The 26,091-nt window shown below is 49.5% G+C and overlaps 1 protein-coding gene across 1 annotated transcript in view; it reads right to left on the bottom strand.

The window, feature by feature from the left end:
• Positions 1 to 13,029: 13,029 nt before the first annotated feature.
• LOC137311294 (potassium voltage-gated channel subfamily A member 10-like) overlaps positions 13,030 to 26,091 on the bottom strand; it is a 53,340-nt gene continuing 40,278 nt past the window's right edge. The window contains exon 2 of the mRNA XM_067978584.1: positions 13,030 to 14,583. Coding sequence (XP_067834685.1) covers positions 13,030 to 14,583 — 1,554 coding nt within the window. The remainder of the gene's footprint in view (positions 14,584 to 26,091) is intronic.

The following is a 26,091-nucleotide window of genomic DNA, read 5'->3' as shown; positions in this document are numbered from 1 at the left end:
ACAGATCAGCCATGATCTTATCAAATGGCGGAGCAGGCACGAGGGGCTGAATGGCCTCCTCCTGTTCCTATGTTCCTATGTTCCTAACCAAAGTATGTGTTTAATTGTTCTGCCATTTCTTTGTTCCCCATTATAATTTCCCCCATTTCTGACTGTAAGGGACCTACATTTGTCTTCACTAATCTTTTTCTCTTTACAGTCAGTTTTTATGTTCTCTGTTAGTTTACTCTCATACTCTATTTTCCCCTCTTAATCAATCTCTTTGTCCTCCTTTGCTGAATTCTGAACTGTTCCCAATCCTCAGGCTTGCCGCTTTTTCTGGCAATTTTATATGTCTCCTCTTTGGATCCAATACAATCCCTAATTTCTTTTGTAAGCCATGGTTGAGCTACCTTTCCTGTTTTATTTTTGCGCCAGACAGGAATGAATAATTGTTGTAATTCCTGCACACGTTCTTTAATTATTAGCCATCGCCTATCCACCGTCATCCCTTGTAGTAAAGTTCCCCAATCTATCATAGCCAACTCACACCTCATACTTTCATAATTTCCTTTATTTAGATTCAGGACCCTAGTTTCGGATACAACTACTTCACTCTCCATCTTAATGTGGAATTCTATCATGTTATGGTCGCTCTTCCCTAAGGGACCCCGCACAACAAGATTGTGAATTAATCCTTTCTCATTGCACAATACCCAGTCTAGGATCGCCTGTTCTCTAGTTGGGTCCTCAATATATTGGTCTCGAAAACTATCACGTACACACTCCAGGAATTCCTCCCCCACAGTATTATTGCTAATTTGGTTTGACCAATCTATATGTAGATTAAAGTCACCCATGATTATAGTTGTACCATTCTTGCATGCGTCTCTAATTTCCTGTTTAATGCCCTCCCCGACATCTCCATTACTGTTTGGGGGCCAATAGACAACCCCCACCAATGTTTTCTGCCCCTTGGTGTTTCTTAGCTCCACCCATACAGATTCCACATGGTGATTTTCCGAGCCAATATCCTTCCTCACTATTGCATTGATTTCCTCCTTTACTAACAACGCTACCCCACCTCCTTTCCCTATTTGAGTATAAGACGAGGCTTACAATGTTGCCAAAAAGAGTAGTAAACCTGAGAATTGGGAAGGTTTTAGAAATCAGCAAAGGATGACCAAAAAATTGACAAAGAGGGAGAAAATTGAATATGAGAGTAAACGAGCAAGAAATATAAAAACAGATTGTAAGAGCTTCTACAAGAATGTAAAAAGGAAGAGATTAGCGAAAGTAAATGTGGATCCCTGAGAGGCTGAGACAGGAGAAATTATAATGGGGAATGAGGAAATGGCAGAGACTTTAAACAAATATTTTGTATCAGTCTTCACAGTAGAAGACACAAAAAACATATCGGTAATAGTGGGGAACCGAAGGGCTAATGAGAGTGAGGAACATAAAGCAATTAATATCAGTAAAGAAAATGTACTGGAGAAATTAATGGGACTAAAAGCCGACAAATCCCCTGGACCGGATGGCCGACATCCTAAGGTTCTAAAAGAGGTGGCTGCAGAGACAGTGGATGCATTGGTTGTGATCTTCCAGAATTCTCTATATTCTAGAACGGTCCCAGTGGATTGGAAGGTAGCGAATGTAATCCTGCTATTCAAAAAAGGAGGGTGAGAGAAAACAGGGAATTACAGGCCAGTCAGCCTGACATCAGTCGTCAGGAAAATGCTAGAATCTATTATTGAGGCTGTAGTAACAGGGCACTTAGAAAATCAGAATATGATTAGGCGGAGTCAACATGGATTTACAAAAGGGAAATCGTGTTTGACAAATCTATTAGAGTTTTTTGAGGGTGTAACTAGCAGGGCAGGTAAAGGGGAACCAGTGGATGTAGTATATTTCGATTTTCAATAGGCATTCGATAAGGTGCCACACAAGAGGTTGTTACACAAGAGCTCATGGGGTTGGGGTGATATATTAGCATGGATTGAGGATTGGTAAACGGACAGAAAACAGAGAGTAGGGATAAACGGGTCATTCTCAGGTTGTCAGGCTGTAACTAGTGGGGTGCCACAAGGATCAGTGCTTGGGCCTCAGCTATTTACAATCTACATTAATGACTTAGATGAAGGGACCGAGTGTAATGTATCCAAGTTTGCTGATGATACAAAGCTAGGTGGGAAAGTAAGCTGTGAGGAGGACACAAAGAGTCTGCAAAGGGATTGACAGGTTAAGTGAGTGGGCAAGAAAGTGGCAGATGGAGTATAATGTGGGGAAATGTGAGGTTATTGGGGCTGATTTTCGGGTGAAGGAGTGGGTGCTTGGGGGCAGGTGGGCTCCGAAAATTGCTAAAATGCCGAGTGGGTTTGGAGCCCGGCTCCAACCCGCCAACTTCCGGATTCCCCAGTGACCCGTTCGGTGTGCGTGTGCCTCCCAAGTGTGGAAGTCCCACCGGCAATTAAAGCTGTCGGGGTGATAGTTTGACAGATAGTTAAAGTAGTTGAAGTACTCGACTGACCCAGCATTTTGGCAGGGGTGCGATTTTGAAGGATCCTCAGCGTGTTTCCCGTGCTGTGGGAAACACTCCCTGTTGGAGCAGACGTGTTTCATCCAGCAGCCAGTGGGAGATGCAAAGGATTATTTGACAGTTGGGGGGAAAACCTCATTTATTGCAGCAGGGCACTCTGTCACTTCAGACAAAGTTTTGTCTGCAACACCTTTGTGTTTTCACTCAAAATTCTTACTTTCCACCCAAAACTCTGCTGTTCAAACATATTTAACTACTTGGCGGACCCCCTCAGACTCACACCGTCAGGTTGGGGGGTCACCATGGCTGCATTCACCACTACATCCAAGGACGAGCAACATCATCAGCCTCACCAGGCACGGTGTCCACCTCCGCCACGTGGAGCTCCACAACACAGTGCTGCACCACAGGCACCTGCACAACAGCACGGAGGGCAACAACAGAGAGAGCGAAGTCGCAGGAGGCACTACCCTCGCCACAGGTTCTACAGACCGAGGCTCAGCTTCCTGGACCTCTCTGAGGAGCAGTGCATACGGAGGCTCAGAGTCAGTCACCAGGTAGTCGCAGACATCTGCAGCTTCCTTCATGCCGAGCTGTTCCCGGCTGGGCCGAGCAGCATTTCCCTACCTGTCGCTGTCAAAGTAACCACTGCCCTCAACTTCTTCGCCTCCGCATCATTCCAGGGTGCCACCGGGGACATCGCCGGGGTCTCTCAGTTGTCTGCACACAAGTGCATAAGGCTGGTCACCGACAGCTTGTTTCGCAGGGCCTCGCACTACGACCTCAGCCAGACGGAGAGGGCAGTGGGATTCCACACTGTGTCTGGCTTCCCACGGGTGCAGGGTGTAATCGATTGCACCCACATAGCAATACGAGCACCTCCACACGAGCCAGGACTGTTCATCAACAGGAAGGACTATCACTCCATCAACACTCAGCTCGTTTGAGACCACAAGAGATTCCTTCACGTGTGCCCCAGATTCCCTGGCAGCTGCCACAATTCCTTCATCCTCTGGGAGTCCAACATCCTGCCCCTCTTGTACGCACCGAACACCCGCAAGGGCTGGCTCTTCGGAGACAAGGGATACCCCCTGCACACATGGCTCATGACACCTCTGAGGAACCCCATCACTGAGCAACAGCGTCGATATAACGACAGCCACATCGTCACCAGGTCTACAATTGAGCATGTTATAGGGCTGCTCAAGATGCACTTCAGGCGCCTTGATCGTTCTGGGGGAGCGTTTCAATATGCACCAGACAGAGTGGGTCGCATTATAGTCATGTGTTGTGCCCTGCACAATATGGTAAAACATAAGAACATAAGAAATAGGAGCAGGAGTAGGCCAATCGGCCCCTCGAGCCTGCTCCGCCATTCAATAAGATCATGGCTGATCTGATCCTAACTTCAAATCTAAATTCATGTCCAATTTCCTGCCCACTCCCCGTAACCCCTAATTCCCTTTACTTCTAGGAAACTGTCTATTTCTGTTTTAAATTTATTTAATGATGTAGCTTCCACAGCTTCCTGGGGCAGCAAATTCCACAGACCTACTACCCTCTGAGTGAAGAAGTTTCTCCTCATCTCAGTTTTGAAAGAACAGCCCCTTATTCTAAGATTATGCCCCCTAGTTCTAGTTGCACCCATCCTTGGGAACATCCTTACCGCATCCACCCGATCAAGCCCCTTCACAATCTTATATGTTTCAATAAGATCGCCTCTCATTCTTCTGAACTCCAATGAGTAGAGTCCCAATCTCCTCAACCTCTCCTCATATGTCCGCCCCCTCATCCCCGGGATTAACCGAGTGAACCTTCTTTGTACTGCCTCGAGAGCAAGTATGTCTTTTCTTAAGTATGGAAACCAAAACTGTATGCAGTATTCCAGGTGCGGTCTCACCAATACCTTATATAACTGCAGCAATACCTCCTTGTTTTTATATTCTATCCCCCTAGCAATAAAAGCCAACATTCCGTTGGCTTTCTTGATCACCTGCTGCACCTGCATACCAACTTTTTGATTTTCTTGCACTCGGACCCCCAGATCCCTTTGTACTGCAGTACTTTCCAGTCTCTCGCCATTAAGATAATAACTTGCTCTCTGATTTTTCCTGCCAAAGTGCATAACCTCACATTTTCCAATATTATATTGTATCTGCCAAATCTCCGCCCACTCACCCAGCCTGTCCATATCCCCTTGTCGGTTTCTAATGTCCTCCTCACTCTCCACTTTCCCTCCCATCTTTCTATCATCTGCAAATTTTGATATGTTGCACTCGGTCCCCTCCTCCAAATCGTTAATATAGATTGTAAAGAGTTGGGGACCCAGCACCAACCCCTGCGGAACACCACTGGTTACTGGTTGCCAACAGAGAGGGGTGCCGCTGGAGGAGGCCGCACGCACATCTGCCATCAATATTGAGGAGGAGGAGGAGGAGGAGGAGGCAGAGGGGGAGGAGCAACCCATGGGCAGAACAGCGGCTCACCTGGCTGCTCGTGAGGCCAGGGAGTCACTGATATGTGAACAGTTCTCCTAACGTCAGACAGTGTGAAGAGTCCAGTCCTCACCACCTGGACAGAGCAGCGCCCACACCAGTGCCCCCACCCCGCACAAAACACTCCTTCAACTACACATACACCCACTCTAGAGTGACCCAATGGGTGGCATCAAGTGTCGCCGTTTATGGTGAACCTCATGAAAGGCCTTATTACAGAAGCCAGTCAAGAATGGGCAAGACGTGGCAGTAGTGGTGACAATAATAATATTTAATGTGAGTTTAACAAAAAGCAAATATAAATAAAAAACATGACCAACCATCAAACACCCTTGTGCATCCCCTTCGTGCTCACAAAACCTTCACCTTTCGCTTCCGACTACTCCTACGTGGTGCTTCCCCTGTGACTGCAGCAGAGGTAGTGGCAGGTTACTCTTGTTCATGCCCTGACCGATTAGATGTTTTGGGCTGACATCCTCTGGGTTTTGGTGCCCGTGAGGGCCCCTCCAAAGACTCCTCCACCTGCACCTGTGCAGGTCAGACTCGGCCACCTGGAGGGGAGGCAGCATTGCGGGTACTGATTGGACACTTCCATGTCCCCTTTCGCCATCATCCCTCCCCGGGGCCAGGCCCACACCACTCCTACCACTCTGCTGGACGACAGTTTAGAGGACATGTGTGAAGCCTTGTAAGGCCAGTGCCCGTGTATCTGCCTGCTTGTTTAAGGCGGCAAATGTTGCTCACGCTGAGTCTGAACGGCCGTTGTCAGGGCCTCAGTGGACTCGTTGTCGAGCCGTGCTTGAAGCTCCCTGGAGGCCATCCTTCCCTCCATCGCAGACATTCCCGCACTTACCCGCGACACTATCTCAGAGATTCCCTCAATTCCCTGTGACAGTATCTCAGAGATTCCCTCCTGTACCTGTGCCACCATTCCACTCATGCAGGAGTTGGACTCCTCCATCCTCTGCGCGATTGTGGAGACTGCGCGTGGCACCTGTTCCAGCACCTCGCAAATGTGCTGCTGCCCCTCGATCATTCTCCTTTTAAAGGATGGCCCCCAGGGTTCAGCATCTGTGTCCAGCCGAGCAGAGCCTGGAGAGGAGTGCTCCCACCGACACGGACTCTCCACAGCTGCCCCTACCACCAGTGTCTGCTCGTGCTCACGTGTGTGGTGACTCACCAGGTGCGACCCCAACTAACTGCGGACTGGGACCCACCGAGGTGTGAGTACCTGCGCTGGCGAATGGCTCGCTCAGATGTGACGGTGCCCCCTCAGAGGCCGGCAGGTCCTCTGAGGAATCGCCCTCTGCTGTCACAGTGGTCGCTGAAGGCCCTGTAAGAGAACAGAAGGCAATATTAAGCACCATCACAGATGTGTCATATTGCGATGAGCATACTGAGGTGCTGAAGATGGCAAGGCATGTTAACATCAATTCATATTGTGTCTGCTGAATGTTAAAGTTCTGTCACCAGACGTTTGTCGGGTGCCAATCTTAGCGTCCCAGACGGACAGGCACTCGAGGGTTCGGCTCAGCTCCAGCGTCTCCTGCTCCACGTCTGTGAGGATGGCGATTTGTTGTGGCCCTCCTCCGGTCCTCGCCCTCTCCAGTGTATTCTGGACTCTCTTCTCCTATTAGGGGAGAAAGTACAGACGCGTGAGTGAGTGATGGTGACATGGCCAACCGATGAATGCAATGGTTTGGGTGAGACTGACCGTGAAAGAGATGCATCAGAGGGTGAGTATGAGACAGAGCCATGACATTGTATGAGGATTGGGTTTGTTTCCGCCAGGGCCACTCGGCTCCAGACCTCATTACAGCCTTGGTCCAAACATGGACAAAAGAGCTGAATTCCAGAGGTGAGGTGAGAGTGACTGCCCTTGACATCAAGGCAGCATTTGACCGAGTGTGGCACCAAGGAGCCCTAGTAAAATTGAAGTCAATGGGAATCAGGGGGAAAACTCTCCAGTGGCTGGAGTCATACCTGACACAAAGGAAGATGGTAGTGGTTGTTGGTGGCCAATCATCTCAGCCCCAGGACATTGCTGCAGGAGTTCATCAGGGCAGTGTCCTAGGCCCAACCATCTTCAGCTGCTTCATCAATGACCTTCCCTCCATCATAAGGTCAGAAATGGGGATGTCCGCTGATGATTGCACAGTGTTCAGTTCCATTCGCAACCCCTCAGATAATGAAGCAGTCCGTGCCCGCATGCAGCAAGACCTGGACAACATCCAGGCTTGGGCTGATAAGTGGCAAATAACATTCGCGCCAGACAAGTGCCAGGCAATGACCATCTCCAACAAAAGAGAGTCTAACCACCTCCCCTTGACATTCAACGGCATTACCATCGCCGAATCCCCCACCATCAACATCCTGGGGGTCACCATTGACCAGAAACTTAACTGGACCAGCCATATAAATACTGTGGCTACGAGAGCAGGTCAGAGGCTGGGTATTCTGCGGCGAGTGACTCACCTCCTGACTCCCCAAAGCCTTTCCACCATCTACAAGGCACAAGTCAGGAGTGTGATGGAATACTCTCCACTTGCCTGGATGAGTGCAGCTCCAACAACACTCAAGAAGCTCGACACCATCCAGAACAAAGCAGCCCGCTTGATTGGCACCCCATCCACCACCCTAAACATTCACTCCCTTCACCACCGGCACACTGTGGCTGCAGTGTGCACCATCCACAGGATGCACTGCAGCAACTCGCCAAGGCTTCTTCGACAGCACCTCCCAAACCCGCGACCTCTACCACCTAGAAGGACAAGGGCAGCAGGCGCATGGGATCAACACCACCTGCACGTTCCCCTCCAAGTCACACACTATCCCGACTTGGAAATATATCGCCGTTCCTTCATTGTCGCTGGGTCAAAATCCTGGAACTCCCTTCCTAACAGCACTGTGGGAGAACCTTCACCACACAGACTGCAGCGGTTCAAGAAGGCGGCTCACCACCACCTTCTCAAGGGCAATTAGGGATGGGCAATAAATGCCGGCCTCGCCAGCGATGCCCACATCCCATGAACGAATTTAAAAAAATAGTTGAGGCCCCAGCACTGATCCCTGTGGCACTCCACTCGTTACATCCTGCCAACCTGAAAATGAAAGATGTGATGGCCTTGGAGAGGGTGCAGTAGAGATTTACTAGAATGGTACCAGGGATGTGGGACTTCAGTTATGTGGAGAGATTGGAGAAGCTGGGATTGTTCTCCTTAGAACAGAGAAGGTTAAGGGGAGATTTGATCGAGGTGTTCAAAATCATGATGTGGAGATGCCGGTGATGGACTGGGGTTGACAATTGTAAACAATTTTACAACACCGTTATAGTCCAGCAATTTTATTTAAAATTGCTGGACTATAACTTGGTGTTGTAAAATTGTTTACAATTCAAAATCATGAACAGTTTTGATAGAGTAAATAAGGAGAAACTGTTTCCAGTGGCAGGAGGGTCGATAACCAGAGGACACAGATTTAAGGAGATCGGCAAAAGAACCAGAGACGACATGAGGAAACATTTTTTTTACACTGTGAGTTGTTATGATCTGGAATTCACTGCCTGAAAGGGCGGTGGAAGCAGATTCAATAATAACTTTCAAAAGGGAATTGGAATATAAACTTGAAGGTAAAAAAATGACAGGGCTCTGGGGAAGGAGCGGGGGATGGGACTAATTGGATAGATCTTACAAAGAGCTGGCACAATGGGTCAAATGGCCTCCTACTGTTACTATGGTTACCAGTACAGTGAGGCCTGGTTACCAATATGGTGAAGCCTGGTTACTGATATGGTTAAGTCTGGTTACCAGAATAGTGATGTCTGGTTAAACAGTGAGGTCTGGTGGTGTCGCCACACTACAGGAAGGATGTGATCGCTTTGGAGAGGGTGCAGAGGAGATTCACCAGGATGTTACCAGGGCTGGAGCGCTTCAGCTATGAAGAGAGACTGGGAAGATTGGGTTTGTTTTCCTTGGAGCAGAGGAGGCTGAGGGGGGACATGATTGAGGTGTACAAAATTATGAGGGGCACAGATAGGATGGATACTAAGGAGCTTTTTCCCTTCGTTGAAGGTTCTATAACAAGGGGACATAGATTCAAGGTAAAAGGCGGGAGGTTTAGAGGGGATTTGAGAAAGAACTTTTTCACCCAGAGGGTGGTTGGAGTCTGGAACTCACTGCCTGAAAGGGTTGTGGAGGCAGGAACCCTCACAACATTCAAGAAGCATTTGGATGAGCACTTGAAATGCCATAGCATACAAGGCTACGGACCAAATGCTGGAATATGGGATTAGAGTAGACAGGGCTGATGGCCGGCGCGGACACGATGGGCCGAAGGGCCTCTATCCGTGCTGTATAACTCTATGACTCTATGACTCTATGCTTATGTGGTTCAATCTGTTTAACAAAACTGTGAGGTCTGGTTACTGATATGGTGAGACCTGGTTACCGGTACAGTGAGGCCTAGTTACTGGTACAGTGAGGTCTGTTTACAGGTTCAATAAGGCCTGGTTACCAGCATGATTTGGCCTGGTTACCAGTACAGCGAGGCCTGGTCACTGGTACAGTGAAGTCTAGTTACAGGTATGGTTTGACCTGGTTACACGTACAGTGAGGCCTGGTTACTGATATGATTAGTTCAGATTAGCAATACAGTAAAGTCCAGTTACTGATACAGTGACGTCTGGTTACTGAAATGGTGAGGTCTGGTGGCCATAGGGTGAGATCTGGTTACCGGTACGGTGAGGCCTGGTTATCGGTTCAATGAGGTCTTGTTACTGATATGGTGATACCTGGTTACTCGCACTATGAGGTCTGGTTACTTGTATAATGAGGCCTGGTTACCGGTATGGTTTGGCCTGGTTACAGCTACAGTGAGTCCTTGTTTCTTGTACAGTGATGTCTGGTTACTAATATAGTAAGGCCTGGTTACTGATATGGTGCGGCCTGATTACTTGTACAGTAAGGCCTGGTTACTGAGACGGTGAGGCCTGGTTACTGAGACGGTGAGGCCTGGTTACTGAGACGGTGAGGCCTGGTTACTGAGACGGTGCGGCCTGGTTACTGAGACGGTGAGGCCTGGTTACTGAGACGGTGAGGCCTGGTTACTGAGACGGTGCGGCCTGGTTACTGAGACGGTGCGGCCTGGTTACTGAGATGGTGAGGTCTGGTTGTCACGGTGAACTTTCTCTTTGGGTTCAGCATCATTCTGCACATCTGACGTCAGTTCCCAAAGCAGAATGTCCCTATTTATTTGGTAAATGGAATGAGACACAAGGGCTGAACAGTAAAACCATTCCAACTGTACTCGGTTAATGGAATAGACCATAAACTGCCAAATAATCCTCTTACTCTCAATAACCAGAATAGCCAAGGCTCAGACTCTAAATGAACAGTTTATTTAACATTAAACAGCTAAATCAACAATATTCAATACAAACAATATATTTAATCGGGACAAACTCCTCCCTGTCAAAATCAAAAACACTAAAATTGATCTTCAAAACACTCACTTGTCACGTGGCAAAATGTTCCCATGGAGCCACTTGTTGAACCGAGACTCTCCGCTGACTCCACACTGTCTCGTGGGCTGAGCACAGAGCGTCACAGAGCTGCCTGTTGAAGGGGGTATAAAGAATCATCATTCCTGCCCCCATCACAGACGTGACCCCAAACATCAACCCCGACCCCCAACTCCACCCCGACCACTGACCCTGAACACTGACCCCTGACCCCGACCCAGACATCGGCCCAGACCCCCAACTCCACCCCGAACACTGACCCTGAACACTGACCCTTGACCCCGACCCAGACATCGGCCCAGACCCCCAACTCCACCCCGAACACTGACCCTGAACACTGACCCCTGACCCCGACCCAGACATCGGCCCCGACCCCCAACTCCACCCCGACCACTGACCCTGAACACTGACCCCTGACCCCGACCCAGACATCGGCCCAGACCCCCAACTCCACCCCGACCACTGACCCTGAACACTGACCCCTGACCCCGACCCAGACAACGGCCCAGACCCCCAACTCCACCCCGAACACTGACCCTGAACACTGACCCCTGACCCCGACCCAGACATCGGCCCAGACCCCCAACTCCACCCCGAACACTGACCCTGAACACTGACCCCTGACCCCGACCCAGACATCGGCCCAGACCCCCAACTCCACCCCGAACACTGACCCTGAACACTGACCCCTGACCCCGACCCAGACATCGGCCCAGACCCCCAACTCCGATCCCGATCCCTGGCTCCTGACCCCGACCTGGACATCGGCTCCGACCCCGACCACTGACTACGACCCCCTACTCCATACCAATCACTGACCCTGAACACTGCCCCCTGACCCCGCTCTCAACCACCAACCCCGATCCTCGACCTTATCCCACGACCTCCGACCCCGAACTCAAGACTCTCACAGGCTCCAACCCCAGCCCCTGATTCCAAGCCATGACCCTCGACCCCCAACTCCGACCATCATCCGAACCTATCCCAACCTGACCCTCTCACAGGCTGACCCTGAACCCGATCTCAGACACGACCCATGACCCCCGAAACCGAGCAACTCACAGACCCTGACCCCGAACCCTGAACCCAACCACGAGCCTTGACATGACCCCTGACCCCGACCCCAACTCACGACCTCCGACCCTGAACTCGAGCCTCTCATGGACCCCAAACCCCTGATCCTGACCCACGATGTCCGACACTCAAACCCGAACCTAACCCCAACCCCAACCCCCAACTAACCCCCGAACCCAACCGTCACCCCTGACCCCTTGACCCCCCGACCCCAGCCCCACAAAATCTGACCCCGACCCCGACCCATGACCCTGAACCTGACCACGACCCCATCACCGATCCCTGATACCGAGTCCTTTCACAGATTCGACCCATAACCTGACCCCTGATTCCAATTCTGCCCCAGACCTCGACCCTTGACCCTGACCTCACCCTGACTCCACCCCGACCCCCTCATTTAGGTCAACCATTAATCTTCTATACTCAAGGGAATACAAGCTTAGTCTGTGCAACCTGTCCTCGTAATTTAACCCTTTTTAGCCCCAGTATCATTCTGGTGAATTTGCGCTGCCCCCCCTCCAAGGCCAATATATCCTTCCTGAGGTGTGGTGCCCAGAACTGAACGATGTACTCTAAATGGGGCCTAACCAGAGCTCTGTACAGCTGTAACATAACCCCCACCCCTTTGTATTCCAGCCCCCTTGTGATAAAGGCCAACATTCCATTAGCCTTTTTAATTATTTTTCGTAACTGTCCACTACCATTTAGTGATTTCTGTACTTGGACCCCTAAATTTCTCTGCTCATATACAGTTACGAGCTTCTCGCCATTTAGAAAATACTCTGATCCCCAAAATGGATGATCTCACACTTCCCCACATTGAACTCCATCTGCCACAGTTTTGCCCACTCATTTAATCTGTAATGTTATTTGCAACTTTCTGCTCCCATCTACATTATTTACAGTGCCACCTAACTTAGTGTCATCAGCAAATTTGGATATAAGGCTCTCTATTCCTTCATCCAAGTTATTTATAAATATAGTGAAAAGCTGAGGCCCCAGTACAGATCCCTGGGGGACACCACTAGTCACATCCTGCCAATTCGAGTACCTGCCCATTATCCCTACTCTCTGTCTCCTACCTCCTAACCGAGTCCTTATTCGTCAATAAGTTGCCTCCAATTCCATCCACTCTCATTTTTGTTAACAGTCTCTTATGTGGAACTTTATCAAATGCCTTCTGGTAATCCATATAAATAACATCCATAGACACTCCCTTATCTACCATGTTAGTTACCTCCTCAAAAAAATCAACCAGGTTTGTTAGACGTGACTCACCCGTTACCAATCCACATTGCTCTCTCTGGTCAGCTCATATTGTCCTAATACTCTGCCGCAATAATAGATTCTAATAACTTAGTAAGTTGCGAGCCTGGTTTAAGAGAGTGAATGGAAGGGGATATACCTGGTGAGCAGGGCTGGTGTTATGAGCTGCCCTTGCTGGGGGAAGATACATTGGTTTTGTTGATGGAAACGATGCAGTCCTGCGGGACAGTTGCTGCTGAGAGCAGGCCCTGATGCTCAGTGCTGTCTGGGCTGTGCTGCTTCTCCTCATTCTCTGTCTCCCGGTGGTAGAAGTAGTTAAAGTTGGAGACGATAACGGGCACAGGGAGCGCGACGGTCAGCACACCCGCGATGGCGCACAGAGTCCCCACGATCTTGCCCCCTATGGTCACGGGGCACACGTCTCCGTAACCCACCGTTGTCATGGTCACCACCGCCCACCAGAAGGCGTGAGGGATGCTGGAGAACTGGGTCTCGGGCTCGTCCACCTCGGCGAAGTAGACAGCACTGGAGAAGAGGATGACTCCGATGAAGAGGAAGAAGATGAGGAGCCCCAGCTCCCTCATGCTGGCCTTCAGGGTCTGCCCGAGGATCTGCAGCCCTTTGGAGTGTCTGGAGAGCTTGAAGATCCTGAAGACCCTGACCAGCCGGATGATGCGGAGGATGGCCAGAGACATGGCCTGCTGCCCTTTGCCCTCTTCCTGCTGCTCTACCTGCTCGGTGATGAGAGTTACAAAGTAAGGGATGACAGAAATCACATCAATCACATTCATTATGTTCCTGAAAAAGTCGGGTTTGCTGGGACATGTGGTGGACCTGACCAGCAGCTCAAAGGAAAACCAAAGCATACAAGTGGTCTCAATGAGAAAGAAGGGATCGGTGAAGGCATTGGGACTGGGGGCAATGCTTTGGCTGGTGTTCACTGACCTGCTGGGAATGCCCAGGTCAGACTCTTCCCTGAACTCGGGCAGGGTCTCCAGGCAGAAGATGAAGATTGAGATGATGATGACAAACACGGAGATGAGGGCCACCCCCCGTGCTGCCCCCGAACTCTCGGGGTATTCGAAGAGGAGCCAGAGCTGTCTGGAGGTCTCCTGGATGGGGAGCTGCACCTCCATCTCCTTGATGAAACCCTCCTCCTCCCTAAACTGCTCCATGGCGTCAGATCCCAGCTGGTAGAAGATGATCTCGTCTGTAAAGATGTCCAGAGGCACATTGACAGGCCTCCGGATCTTACCCCCCGAATGGTAGTAATAGAGAATTCCATCAAAACTGGGCCGGTTCCTGTCGAAGAAATACTCATTGGCCAGGGGGTCAAAGTAGGGCAAGCGACGAGGGGGGTCTCCCAGCAGGGTGTCAGGGAACTGGGCCAGGGTCTTCAGCTGAGTCTCGAACCTCAGGCCAGCCACATTGATGATAACTCTCCGACTGCCCTCCTGTTCCAACAGCTCGGCCATTTCCTGCCGGTGCTCCAAGACAAGGCAGCTCAGCAGGCTCTCGGTAGGGATGTCCGAGCCCAGCGGGCGCATCCACGGACACAGCAGGCTCGCACAGCTGGAACGAGGCTTGGGACCACTCGCCGGGGACACATCTGTCCCAACCTCATCAAAATTCACCAATGCTACCTCCATCTCACGCTTGGACATTGCGGAGCCCTCTGCCTCACACCTCACAGCCCATTCACCCTCCGAGAGCTGGGGAAAAGCAGAGGAAGAAAATATCTCACATAGAGCAAGACAAAGGGTGGAAGAGCTTGGGAACAGAGGGAGAGAGGTGAGGGAGAGAGAGAGAGAGGTGAGGGAGCGAGGGGGAGAGAGAGAGAGAAGTGGGGGAGAGAGAGAGAGAGGTGGGGGAGAGAGAGAGAGAGAGGTGGGGGAGAGAGGGAGAGAGGTGGGGGAGAGAGAGAGAGAGGTGGGTGAGAGAGGGAGAGAGAGGTGGGGGAGAGAGAGAGAGAGGTGGGGGAGAGAGGGAGAAAGGTGAGGGAGAGAGGGAGAGAGGTGGGGGAGAGAGAGAGAGAGGTGGGTGAGAGAGGGAGAGAGAGGTGGGGGAGAGAGAGAGAGAGGTGGGGGAGAGAGAGAGAGAGGTGGGTGAGAGAGGGAGAGAGAGGTGGGGGAGAGGTAGAGAGAGGTGGGGGAGAGAGGGAGAAAGGTGAGGGAGAGAGAGAGAGAGATGGGGGAGAGAGGGAGAGAGATGGGGGTGAGAAGGAGAGAGATGGGGGAGAGGGGGAGAGGTGGGTGGAGAGGGAGAGAGGGGGTGGAGAGGGAGAGAGGGGGTGGAGAGGGAGAGAGGGGGTGGAGAGGGAGAGAGGAGGTGGAGAGGGGGAGAGGTGAGTGGAGAGGGCGCGAGGGGGTGGAGAGGGGTGGAGGTGGGTGGAGAGGGAGCGAGGGGGTGGAGAGGGAGAGCGGGGGTGGAGAGGGAGAGAGGTGGGTGGAGAGGGAGAGAGGGGTGGAGAGGGGGAGAGGTGGGTGGAGAGGGAGAGAGGGGGTGGAGAGGGGGAGAGGTGGGTGGAGAGGGGGAGAGGTGGGTGGAGAGGGAGAGAGGTGGGTGGAGAGGGAGAGAGGGGTGGAGAGGGGGAGAGGGGTGGAGAGGGGGAGAGGTGGGTGGAGAGGGAGAGAGGTGGGTGGAGAGGGAGAGAGGTGTGGGGGAGAGGGGCCGATTGGCCTACTCCTGCTCCTATTTCTTATGTAAAATGGTGGTTAGATAGGGCAAGATGTATGGGGGAAGAGAGGGAGAGAATTGGGGGAGAGTGAGGAAGAGAGGTGGGGTGGAGAGGCGGGGGAGACAGAGGGAAGAGGGGGAGAGAGGGAGAAGGGCAAGAGAGAGGGGAAGAGATGAGAGAAAGAAGGAGAGAGATGGGGAGGGAGGGAGAGGGAGCAGAGGAGAGAGGGGTAGAGAGAGAGGAAAGCAAGAGATAATGTGAGAAGGGGTGAGAAGAAGAGAGTAGAGAGGGGGAGTGGGGAGATGGGTGAGAGGGGGGTGAGTATAGAGGAGAAAAGGGGAGGGAGGAGATGGGGAGAGGGAAGAGAGGGGAAGAGACGAAGTGAGGGGTTGAGGGAAGAGGGGGAGAGAGGAGAGAGGGGAGGGAGAGAGCGGGATAGAGAGAGAATGGAGAGAGGGGAGAGAGCAAGATAGGGGAGAGAGGGGAGAGATGGGGAGAGAGGGGAGAGATGGGAAGGGGAAGAGAGAGGGAGAGTGAGGGGAGAAGAGGGAGATGGAAAGAGGTGAGAGAGGGGAGGGGGTCAGAGAGAGGGGAGAGACGTAGAGGGGAGAGTAAGCAAGAGCAGTGATGGAGAGGGGTGGGGGAGAGAAGAGAGGGGCAGGGGAGAGAGTGAGAGGGGTGGGGGGAGAGAAGAGAGGGGCAGGGGAGAGAGGGAGAGGAGAGAGGGAGAGGAGAGAGGGAGAGGAGTGGGGGAGAGGAGAGAGATGGGGAAGGTGATAGGGGAGGAAGAGAGAGGGAAGAAAGAGGAGATAGGTAGAGAGAAGGAGAGGCAGAGAGGGGAGAAGGGAAGTGAGAGACGGAGAGGGGAGACTGGAAGTGAGAGGGGGAGAGGGGAGAAGGGAAGTGAGAGGGGGAGGGGAGAAGGGAGGTGAGAGGGGAGAAGGGAAGTGAGGGGGGAGAGGGGAGAAGGGAAGTGAGAGACGGAGAGGGGGAGAAGGGAAGTAAGGGGGGAGAGGGGAGAAGGGAAGTGAGGGGGGAGAGGGGAGAAGGGAAGTGAGAGGGGGAGGGGAGAAGGGAGGTGAGAGGGGAGAAGGGAAGTGAGAGACGGAGAGGGGAGAAGGGAAGTGAGGGGGGAGAGGGGAGAAGGGAAGTGAGAGACGGAGAGGGGAGAAGGGAAGTGAGAGACGGAGAGGGGAGAAGGGAAGTGAGGGGGGAGAGGGGAGAAGGGAAGTGAGAGGGGAGAAGGGAAGTGAGAGACGGAGAGGGGAGAAGGGAAGTGAGAGTCAGAGAGGGGAGAAGGGAAGTGAGAGGGGGAGGGGAGAAGGGAGGTGAGAGGGGAGAAGGGAAGTGAGAGACGGAGAGGGGAGAAGGGAAGTGAGAGGGGGAGAGGAGATGGGGCAGAGGGAGAGGAGTGGGATGGGGGAGAGGAGAGAAACAGAGAGAGCAGACAGAGGGGATGGGAGAGGGAAGAGGGAGAGAGATGGGGAGGGGAAGAGAGGGAGAGGAGAGAGGGAGAGTAGTGGTGGAGAGGGAGAGAGATGGAGAGAAGGTCCTAGGAGTGGGAGAGAGAGGGGAGAGAGGGCTGGAGAGAGAGAGGAGAGAGGGCGACAGAGGTGGGAGAGAGGGGGAGAGGAAGAGAGTGGGTTGAGAGGGAGTGGAGGGGAGAGGGGGCCAGGAGTGAGAGGGAGAGGAGAAAGGGGAGAGAGAGGGGAGAGATGGGAAAGAGGGAGAGAGAAGAATAATAGAAACAACTAAAGAGGTAAGGGACAGTATAAGACATAAGGAAAGGGCAGACAAAAAGGCAAAAAATGGCACAGATCCTGGCGAATGGGAAAGATACAAAGATCAACAAAGGGTCACAAAACAGATAGTAAGAGCTACAAAAAGAGAGTATGAAAAGAAACTTGCCAGGGATATCAAAACCAATACGAAGAACTTTTATAGTTATATTAGGAAAAAGAGGGTGGTCAGGAGCAGTGTTGAAAGGATCGAGACCATAAAGTGATGCGGGAGAGCAGGACCTGAGCGAGACTGTAAATCTGTGCAAGAGCAGAGAGTGTGAACCAGGGAGCAAAATCCAACAGCGATGTCATAACACATAAGTCGGATGTCATAGGTCAGATTAGCGGGGCTGAGTTACAGATCAGTATTTAGTTGATTAGTTAATTTTTTTTTCGTGATTAGACACTTGGGGGAAAAAAAATTGGATAAGGGCCGTTTTTGGGCGCGGGTAGCGTGATGCACTCTTACCCCACACCCAGTGACCCTGTGCAGGCAGGACGTGAGTTTCCTCCGGCCCGAGGACTCTCCTTCAATCAGCGTTCCATTCCAGGCCTTGCAGTGGAATCAATGCAATTCACACTTTCCACCACCAGGGGGGGAGCTCAATCTCTTAAAGGGAGACTGTTTCTTAGAAATCTCTTAAAGGTAGCTGGTACCTGTTATTTGCTGAAAATAACAGTCAACTGTCTGCACCGAGTCTGAACAGAGATCAGACATCGCACACCCGATCCCTTTGTTTACACACTGATGAGTTATGTTAAAATATTGAATAAAGGTTGCGCAGCACTAAATCCCACATCCTCCAATCTGCACGCCTGACCTCACCAATCTGCCGATCTGAGTTGGTACCAGGCCTGTGAGAGTGCATGCACCAAGGGTCTCTGCTGATGGACTAGAGACCTTGGTACAAGAGGTGGACGGATGGAGGGACATCCTATATCCGTGGGGGTGGGGGGGGGGGCAAGAGGCCCTCCAGACACATACTCAAAAGACAGTGGGAGGCAGAGGGGGATGAAGTCAATGCCAGGCTCACAGCACCATGAACATGGATGCAGTGCAGGAAGAAGTTCAATGCTCTGACACGAGTGGTCAAGGTGAGTGAGGTCAACTGTCAAGTGGCGTCTCCCACCAACTGCACCACTAGCCACATCCACTGCTCCGTGCACTACACCCCCATCACCCACATACCAACAAACTCTTTCCATCAGTACTCAACTCTTCCAATCAGATGCTTCCTCCCACCCTTACACATTACCACTGTTTCAAGCCGCCCACCCACAACTCACAGACCACACACACTGGCAGCTATTCAACCATGACAGGCACATCACCCAGACACACGTCCCGCTTTCTTGCAGGAGAAGGTGGCGCATATCAGGAGGCAGCAAGTGGCCGTGGCATTTAGCCCCTCGAGCCTGTTCCGCCATTCAATGAGATCATGGTGGACCTGTGACCTCACTCCATGTACCTGCCTTAGCCCCATATCCCTTAATACCCTTGGTTCACAGAAATCTATCAATCTCAGATTTAACATTCACAAGTGAGCTGGCATCAACTGCCGTCTGCAGAAGAGCGTTCCAAACATCTCCCACCCTTTGTGTGTAGAAGCATTTCCTAACTTCACTCCTGCACGTTCTGGCTCTAAATGTTAGGCTATGTCCCCGTGTCCTAGTACATGAATCACAAAAAATTAGTCTGCAGGTACAGCAAGTGATTAGGAAGGCAAATGGAATGTTGTCATTTATTGCAAGGGGAATGGAATATAAAAGTCGAGATGTTTTGCTCCAGTTGTACAGGGCATTGGTGAGAGCACATCCAGAATACTGTGTGCAGTTTTGGTCTCCTTATTTAAGAAAGGACATAATTGCTTTGGAGGCGGTTCAGAGTAGGTTCACTCGACTGATTCCTGGGATGAGGGGGTTATCTTCTGAGGAAAGGTTGGACAAGTTGGGCCTGTATACACTGGAGTTTAGAAGAATGTGAGGTGATCTTATTGAAACATAGAAGATCCTGAGGGGACCAGAAGGGGTAGATGCTGAGAGGATGTTTCCCCTTGTGGGAGAGACTAGAACTAGGGGCCACAGTTTAAAAATAAGGGGTCTCCCATTTAAGATGGAGATGAGGAGAAATGTTTTTTCTCTCAGAGGGTCGTGAGTCTGTGGAACTCCCTTCCCCAGAGAGCGGTGGAGGCAGAGTATTGAATATTTTTAAGGCTGAGTTAGATAGATTCCTGATTAACAAGGGAGTCAAAGGTTATAGTCGGTAGACGGGAAAGTAGAGTTGAGGTAACAATCAGATCAGGCATGATCTCATCAAATGGCAGAGCAGAGAGGGGCCGAATGGCCTAATCCTGCTCTTAATTTGTATGTTTGTATGTCCCCGTGTCCTAGTATTCAAGTGTAGGAGACCTCCAAAAACAGTTACAAATGTCTCGGCAGCCAGATTCAATAATCCAGCCACTAACCTGTAAATCCTGCATGGTCCCTGTAAATAGCGCTGGTGGGGGGTCCTCCAGGCACTCGAAGACATGTTCAGATGGTCGGGGTTAAGACTGTGCGTTGAGTTGAGCGTTAAGTCCCAAAATGGTGTCTATCACTTTAAATCAGTATTGTACACTGATTGTGTCCATTTTCTCCCTACTTTACATGATTCCAGCGTTCGTTATCTGCGCCTGCGCGAACTCCTATACCAAGATGGCGTCCGGTACATATCACACTGGAAACCTGCGTGCGCAGACAAGATGCCATCTTGGATGTCGGAGAGGCCGTGTAACGCTGAAACAACGGGCGTTACACGGCCCAATTTAGCGCCCAAATTTCAGTGAATTAAAGAGGGATCATGCCCTGGTGGATTGGAATCAAGAATTGATCAGCAAAGCAATAACTGATCAATGGGAGGCCTTCGAGGAGGAGATGATTGAGGGGTACAAAAAAAAGAGAGGGATCACTGCTGGATCCGGGAATGGGAAATTAACCAGGACAGAGAAGAACAGTAAACATGGGGAACATCTGGGCAATAGCGATCACAACATAATAAGGTTTACTATAAAGATTGAGAAAGACATAAGTAAGACAAAGACCAAAGTAACAGATTGGAAAAAGCTGATTTTTGGGGGATGAGAATGGAAACAGGGAAAACACACTGGAAAAATGTACTGACAAACAAAGAAATAGAAGAGCAGTGGGAAACATTTAAAACTGTGATCAATAGAGTCCAGGAGAAATATATCCCACGAAAAAACAAGGACAAACTAGCCAGTAACGACACACCATGGATAAATAAAGAAATAAGGGTAAAATTGAAACTAAAGAAAAAGGCACACACTGAGTACATAGACAACAAAGGAGAGGATGACAGAGGGGAATATGAAAGAAGAAAGTCAAAAAATAATTAGGAAGGCAATAAGAAACCACAAAATTAAATTATCAAGGAATATCAAAAAGAAATAATAAAGAATTCTACAGACAGAAATAAATCAGGATAGGGATAGGGACACTAACACAGGATAAACTCACAGGTAATGACAGGGAAATGGCAGAAATATGAAATAATTTCTTTGCCTCAGTATTTACCGGGGAGACTAACATGGTGGACAGGACATTAGAGGAAGAGATCAAAAAAATGTAAAGATATTTAAGATAGAAAGGGGGGAGATAATTGATAAACTAATTAAATTTATAGAGGGTAAGACCCCTGGTCCGGATGGATTGTATCCGCGAATATTACAAGAAGTTAGGGTGGAGATAGCAGAGGCACTATTCCATATAGATAAAAATTCATTAGGAAAGGGAATATTGCCAGAGGACTGGCGGACTGATAATGTGATTCTTATATTTAAAAAGAGAGCGAGAACAAGTCCAGGGAACTACAGACCAATTAGCTTAACATAAGTGGTAGGAAAGATAATGGAATCTTTACTCAAAGATTTAATGGAAAAACATCTAGAAACTGAAAATATAATGAAGAATAGTCAGCACAGATTTCAGAAGGGAAAGTCATTCTTGACCAAGCTTATTGAATTCTTTGAAGAAGTAACGGAAAGGGTAGAGTCATAGAGTCATAGAGTTATACAGCACGGATAGAGGCCCTTCGGCCCATCGTGTCCGCGCCGGCCATCAGCCCTGTCTACTCTAATCCCATATTCCAGCATTTGGTCCGTAGCCTTGTATGCTATGGCATTTCAAGTGCTCATCCAAATGCTTCTTGAATGTTGTGAGGGTTCCTGCCTCCACAACCCTTTCAGGCAGTGAGTTCCAGACTCCAACCACCCTCTGGGTGAAAAAGTTCTTTCTCAAATCCCCTCTAAACCTCCCGCCTTTTACCTTGAATCTATGCCCCCTTGTTATAGAACCCTCAACGAAGGGAAAAAGCTCCTTAGTATCCATCCTATCTGTGCCCCTCATAATTTTGTACACCTCAATCATGTCCCCCCTCAGCCTCCTCTGCTCCAAGGAAAACAAACCCAATCTTCCCAGTCTCTCTTCATAGCTGAAGCGCTCCAGCCCTGGTAACATCCTGGTGAATCTCCTCTGCACCCTCTCCAAAGCGATCACATCCTTCCTGTAGTGTGGCGACCAGAACTGCACACAGTACTCCAGCTGTGGCCTAACCAGTGTTTTATACAGCTCCATCATAACCTCCTTGCTCTTATATTCTGTGCCTCGGCTAATAAAGGCAAGTATCCCATATGCCTTCTTTACCACCTTATCTACCTGTTCCGCCGCCTTCAGGGATCTGTGAACTTGCACACCAAGATCCCTCTGACCCTCTGTCTTGCCTAGGGTCCTCCCATTCATTGTGTATTCCCTTGCCTTGTTAGTCCCTCCAAAGTGCATCACCTCTCACTTTTCCGGGTTAAATTCCATTTGCCACTGTTCCACCCATCTGACCAACCCATCTATATCGTCCTGCAGACTGAGGCTATCCTCCTCGCTATTTACCACCCTACCAATCTTTGTATCATCAGCGAACTTACTGATCATACCTTTTACATTCATATCCAAGTCATTAATGTAGACCACAAACAGCAAGGGACCCAGCACCGATCCCTGTGGTACCCCACTGGCCACAGGCTTCCAGTCACAAAAACAACCTTCGGCCATCACCCTCTGCCTTCTGCCACTAAGCCAGTTTTGTATCCAAAGTGCCAAGGCACCCTGGATTCCATGGGCTCGTACCTTCTTGACCAGTCTCCTGTGGGGGACTTTATCGAAGGCCTTACTGAAATCCATGTATACCACATCCACTGCGTTACCCTCATCCACACGCCTAGTCACCCCCTCAAAAAATTCAATCAAATTAGTCAGACATGATCTTCCCTTGACAAAGGGTAATGTAGTAGATGTAATATATTTGGATTTTCAAAAGGCCTTTGATAAGGTACCACATTGTAGACTCATGACTAAGGTCAGAGCGTGTGGAGTCAGGGGACAGGTAGCAGAATGGATAGCAAACTGGCTACAAAACAGAAAACAGAGAGTAGGTGTTGAAGGTCGTTACTCAGACTGGCAAAAGGTGGGAAGTGGTGTTCCCCAGGGATCGGTGCTGGGACCACTGTTGTTCACCATTTACATCAACGCTTTAGACTTGGGAATCGGAAATACAATTTCAAAATTTGGAGATGACACCATATGAGGACTGTGAGTAAATTCAGGAAGATATTAATAAACTCACAGAATGGGATGTAATTGGCAAATGAATTTCAGTACAGATAAAATAAAAACAGAAAATGCTGGAAATACTCAGCATGTCTTGACTTACTAGGTATTTCCAGAATTTTCTATTTTTAGTTCAGATTTCCAGCATCTGCAGTATTTTGCTTTTGATTCAATATAGATGAATATGAGGTGGTGCATTGTGGTAGGAAGAATAAGGAGGCTTCATACTGCTTGAAAAATAAGAGTCTAATTGGAGGAGAGGAGCAGAGGGATCGGGGGTACAGATAATACACAAATCACTAAAAGTAGTGACACAGGTTAATAAGGTCATAAAAAAATCAAATCAACACTGGGGGTCATTTCTGGAGGGATAGAATTGAAAAGCAGAGAAGTTATGTTAAACTTGTATAGAACCTTGGTTAGACCACACTTCGAGCACTGTGAACAGTTCTCGTCTCCATAATTATAGAAAAAGGATATAGAGGCACTGGAGAAGGTGCAAAAAAGATTTACAAGGATGATACCAGAACTGAGAGGATATCCTTATCAGGAAAGATTGAACAGGCTGGAGCTCTTTTCTCTAGAAAAGAGAAGGCTGAGGGGTGACCTGATCGAGGTCTTTAAGATTATGAAAGGGGTTTGATAAGGTAGATGTAGGGAAGATGTATCCACTTGTGGGGGAGACCAGGACTAGGGGGCCATAAATACAGGACAGTCATTAATAAATCCAATGGGGAATTCAGGAGAAACTTCTTTACCAGAGGGTGGTGAGAATGTGGAGCAGTTAAGGTGACTAGCATCGATGCATTTAAGGGGAAGCTAGATGAGGGAGAAGGGAATAGAAGGATATGTTGAGAGGGTGAGATGGAGTCGGGTGGGACGAAGCTGAGGTGGAGCATAAACACCAGCATAGACCAGTTGGGCCGAATGGCCTGCTTCTGTGCTGTAAATTCTTTGTAATTCTTTGTAATGGTTCGGGTACAGAGTCGACACATTCCCATGAGGGAGAAAGAAAGGGCATCCAAAGCTAGAGCTCCATGGATGACTAAAGATACAGAGATTAAAATGAAAGAGAGAAAGGAGGCTTATGACAAATGTAAGGTTCGTAATACAGTAGAGAACCAGGCTGAATACAGAAAGTACAGAGGAGATCTAAAAGAGGGAATAAGAGGGACAAAGAGAGAGTATGAGAATAGATTAGCGGCTAACATAAAAGGGAACCCAAAAGTCACATAAATATATAAATAGTAAAAAGGTAGTCAAAGGAAGGGTGGGACCGATTCGGGACAAAAAAGGAGATTGTCCTGTGGAGGCAGAGGGCACGGCTGAGGTACTAAATGATACTTTGCATCGGTCTTCACTAGAGTCATAGAAAGGTTACAGCACCGAGGGAGGCCATTCGGCCCATCAAGTCTGTGCCGGGGCTCCAGTTAGTCCCACTCCCCCGCCCTTTCCCCATAGCCCTGCACATTTTTTCCTTTCAAGTATTTATCCAGTTCCCTTTTGAAGGCCATGATTGAATCTGCCTCCACCACCCCCTCGGGCAGTGCATTCCAGATCCTAACCACTCGCTGGGTGAAAAAGTTTTTCCTCATGTCAACTTTGGTTCTTTTGCCAATCTATGTCCTCCGTTTCTTGACCCTTCCACCAATGGGAACAGTTTCTCTATATCTACTCTGTCTAGACCGTCTAAGAGAGGGTGCTGCCATTGTAGCAGTAAAGGAGGAGGTAGTAGCGATATTGGAGAGGATAAAAATAGATAAAGAGGGACTTAAAAGATTGGCAGTACTCAAAGTAGAAAAGTCACCCGGTCCAGATGCGATGCTTCCTGGTTACTGAGGGAAGTGAGGGTACAAATTGCGGTGGTGCTGGCCATAATCTTCCAATCCTCCTTAGATATGGGGACTGGAGGATTGCAAATGTTACACCCCTGTTCAAAAAAGGGGAGAGGGCTAAATCCGGCAATTACAGGCCAGTCAGCCTAATGTCGGTGGTGGGGAAACTTTTAGAGACAATAATCCAGGACAAAATTAATTGGCACTTGGAAAAGTCTGGGATAGTCGATGAAAGTCAGCACGGATTTGTTAAAGAAAATAAATGACTTCTCCCACCTAGAAGGACAAGGGCAGCAGGCGCATGGGAACAACACCACCTGCACGTTCCCCTCCAAGTCACACACCATCCCGACTTGGAAATATATCGCCGTTCGTTCATCGTCGCTGGGTCAAAATCCTGGAACTCCCTTCCTAACAGTACTGTGGGAGAACCGTCACCACACGGACTGCAGCGGTTCAAGAAGGCGGCTCACCACCACCTTCTCAAGGGCAATTAGGGATGGGCAATAAATGCCGGCCTCGCCAGCGACGCCCACATCCCATGAACAAATTTTTAAAAAGTACCTCACTTGTCCTGAATACAGTCCCTCACCTGTCCTGAACAGTGCCCCACCTGTCCTGAATGCAGTTTGACTAACTTAATTGAGTTCTTTGATGAAGTAACGGAGAGGGTTGATGAGGGTAGTGCAGCTGATGTTGTGTATATGGACTTTCAAAAGGCATTTGATAAAGTGTCACATTTTAGATTTGTTAGCAAAATTAAAGCCCATGGGATTAAAGGGACAATGGCAGAGTGGATACAAAATTGGCTACAGGATAGAAAGCAGAGAGTAGTGGTGAACGGCTGTTTTTCAGACTGGAGGGAAGTATACAGTGGTGTTCCCCAGGGGTCAGGATTAGGACCACTGCTCTTTTTGATATATATTAATGACCTGGACTTGGATATACAGGGAATAATTTCAAAATCTGCAGATAACACAAAACTCGGAAATGTAGTGAACAATGTGGAGATAGTAACAGACTTCAGGAGGACAGAGACAGACTGGTGAAATGGGCAGACACATGGCAGATGAAATTTAACACAGAGAAGTTAGAAATGGTGCATTTTGGTAGGAAGAATGAGGAGAGGCAAAATAAATTAAATGGTACAATTTTAAAGAGAGTGCAGGAACAGAGAGACCTGGGGATGTATGTACACAAATCTTTGAAGGTGGCAGGACAAGTTGAGAAGGCTGTTAAAAAAAGCAGATGGGATCCTGGGCTTTATTA

Source organism: Heptranchias perlo, unplaced genomic scaffold (genome assembly GCF_035084215.1).
Source record: "Heptranchias perlo isolate sHepPer1 unplaced genomic scaffold, sHepPer1.hap1 HAP1_SCAFFOLD_321, whole genome shotgun sequence".
Lineage (NCBI taxonomy): Eukaryota > Metazoa > Chordata > Chondrichthyes > Hexanchiformes > Hexanchidae > Heptranchias > Heptranchias perlo.
Note: the sequence above shows the minus strand (reverse complement) of the source record. Positions and strands in the feature narration are given on the sequence as shown.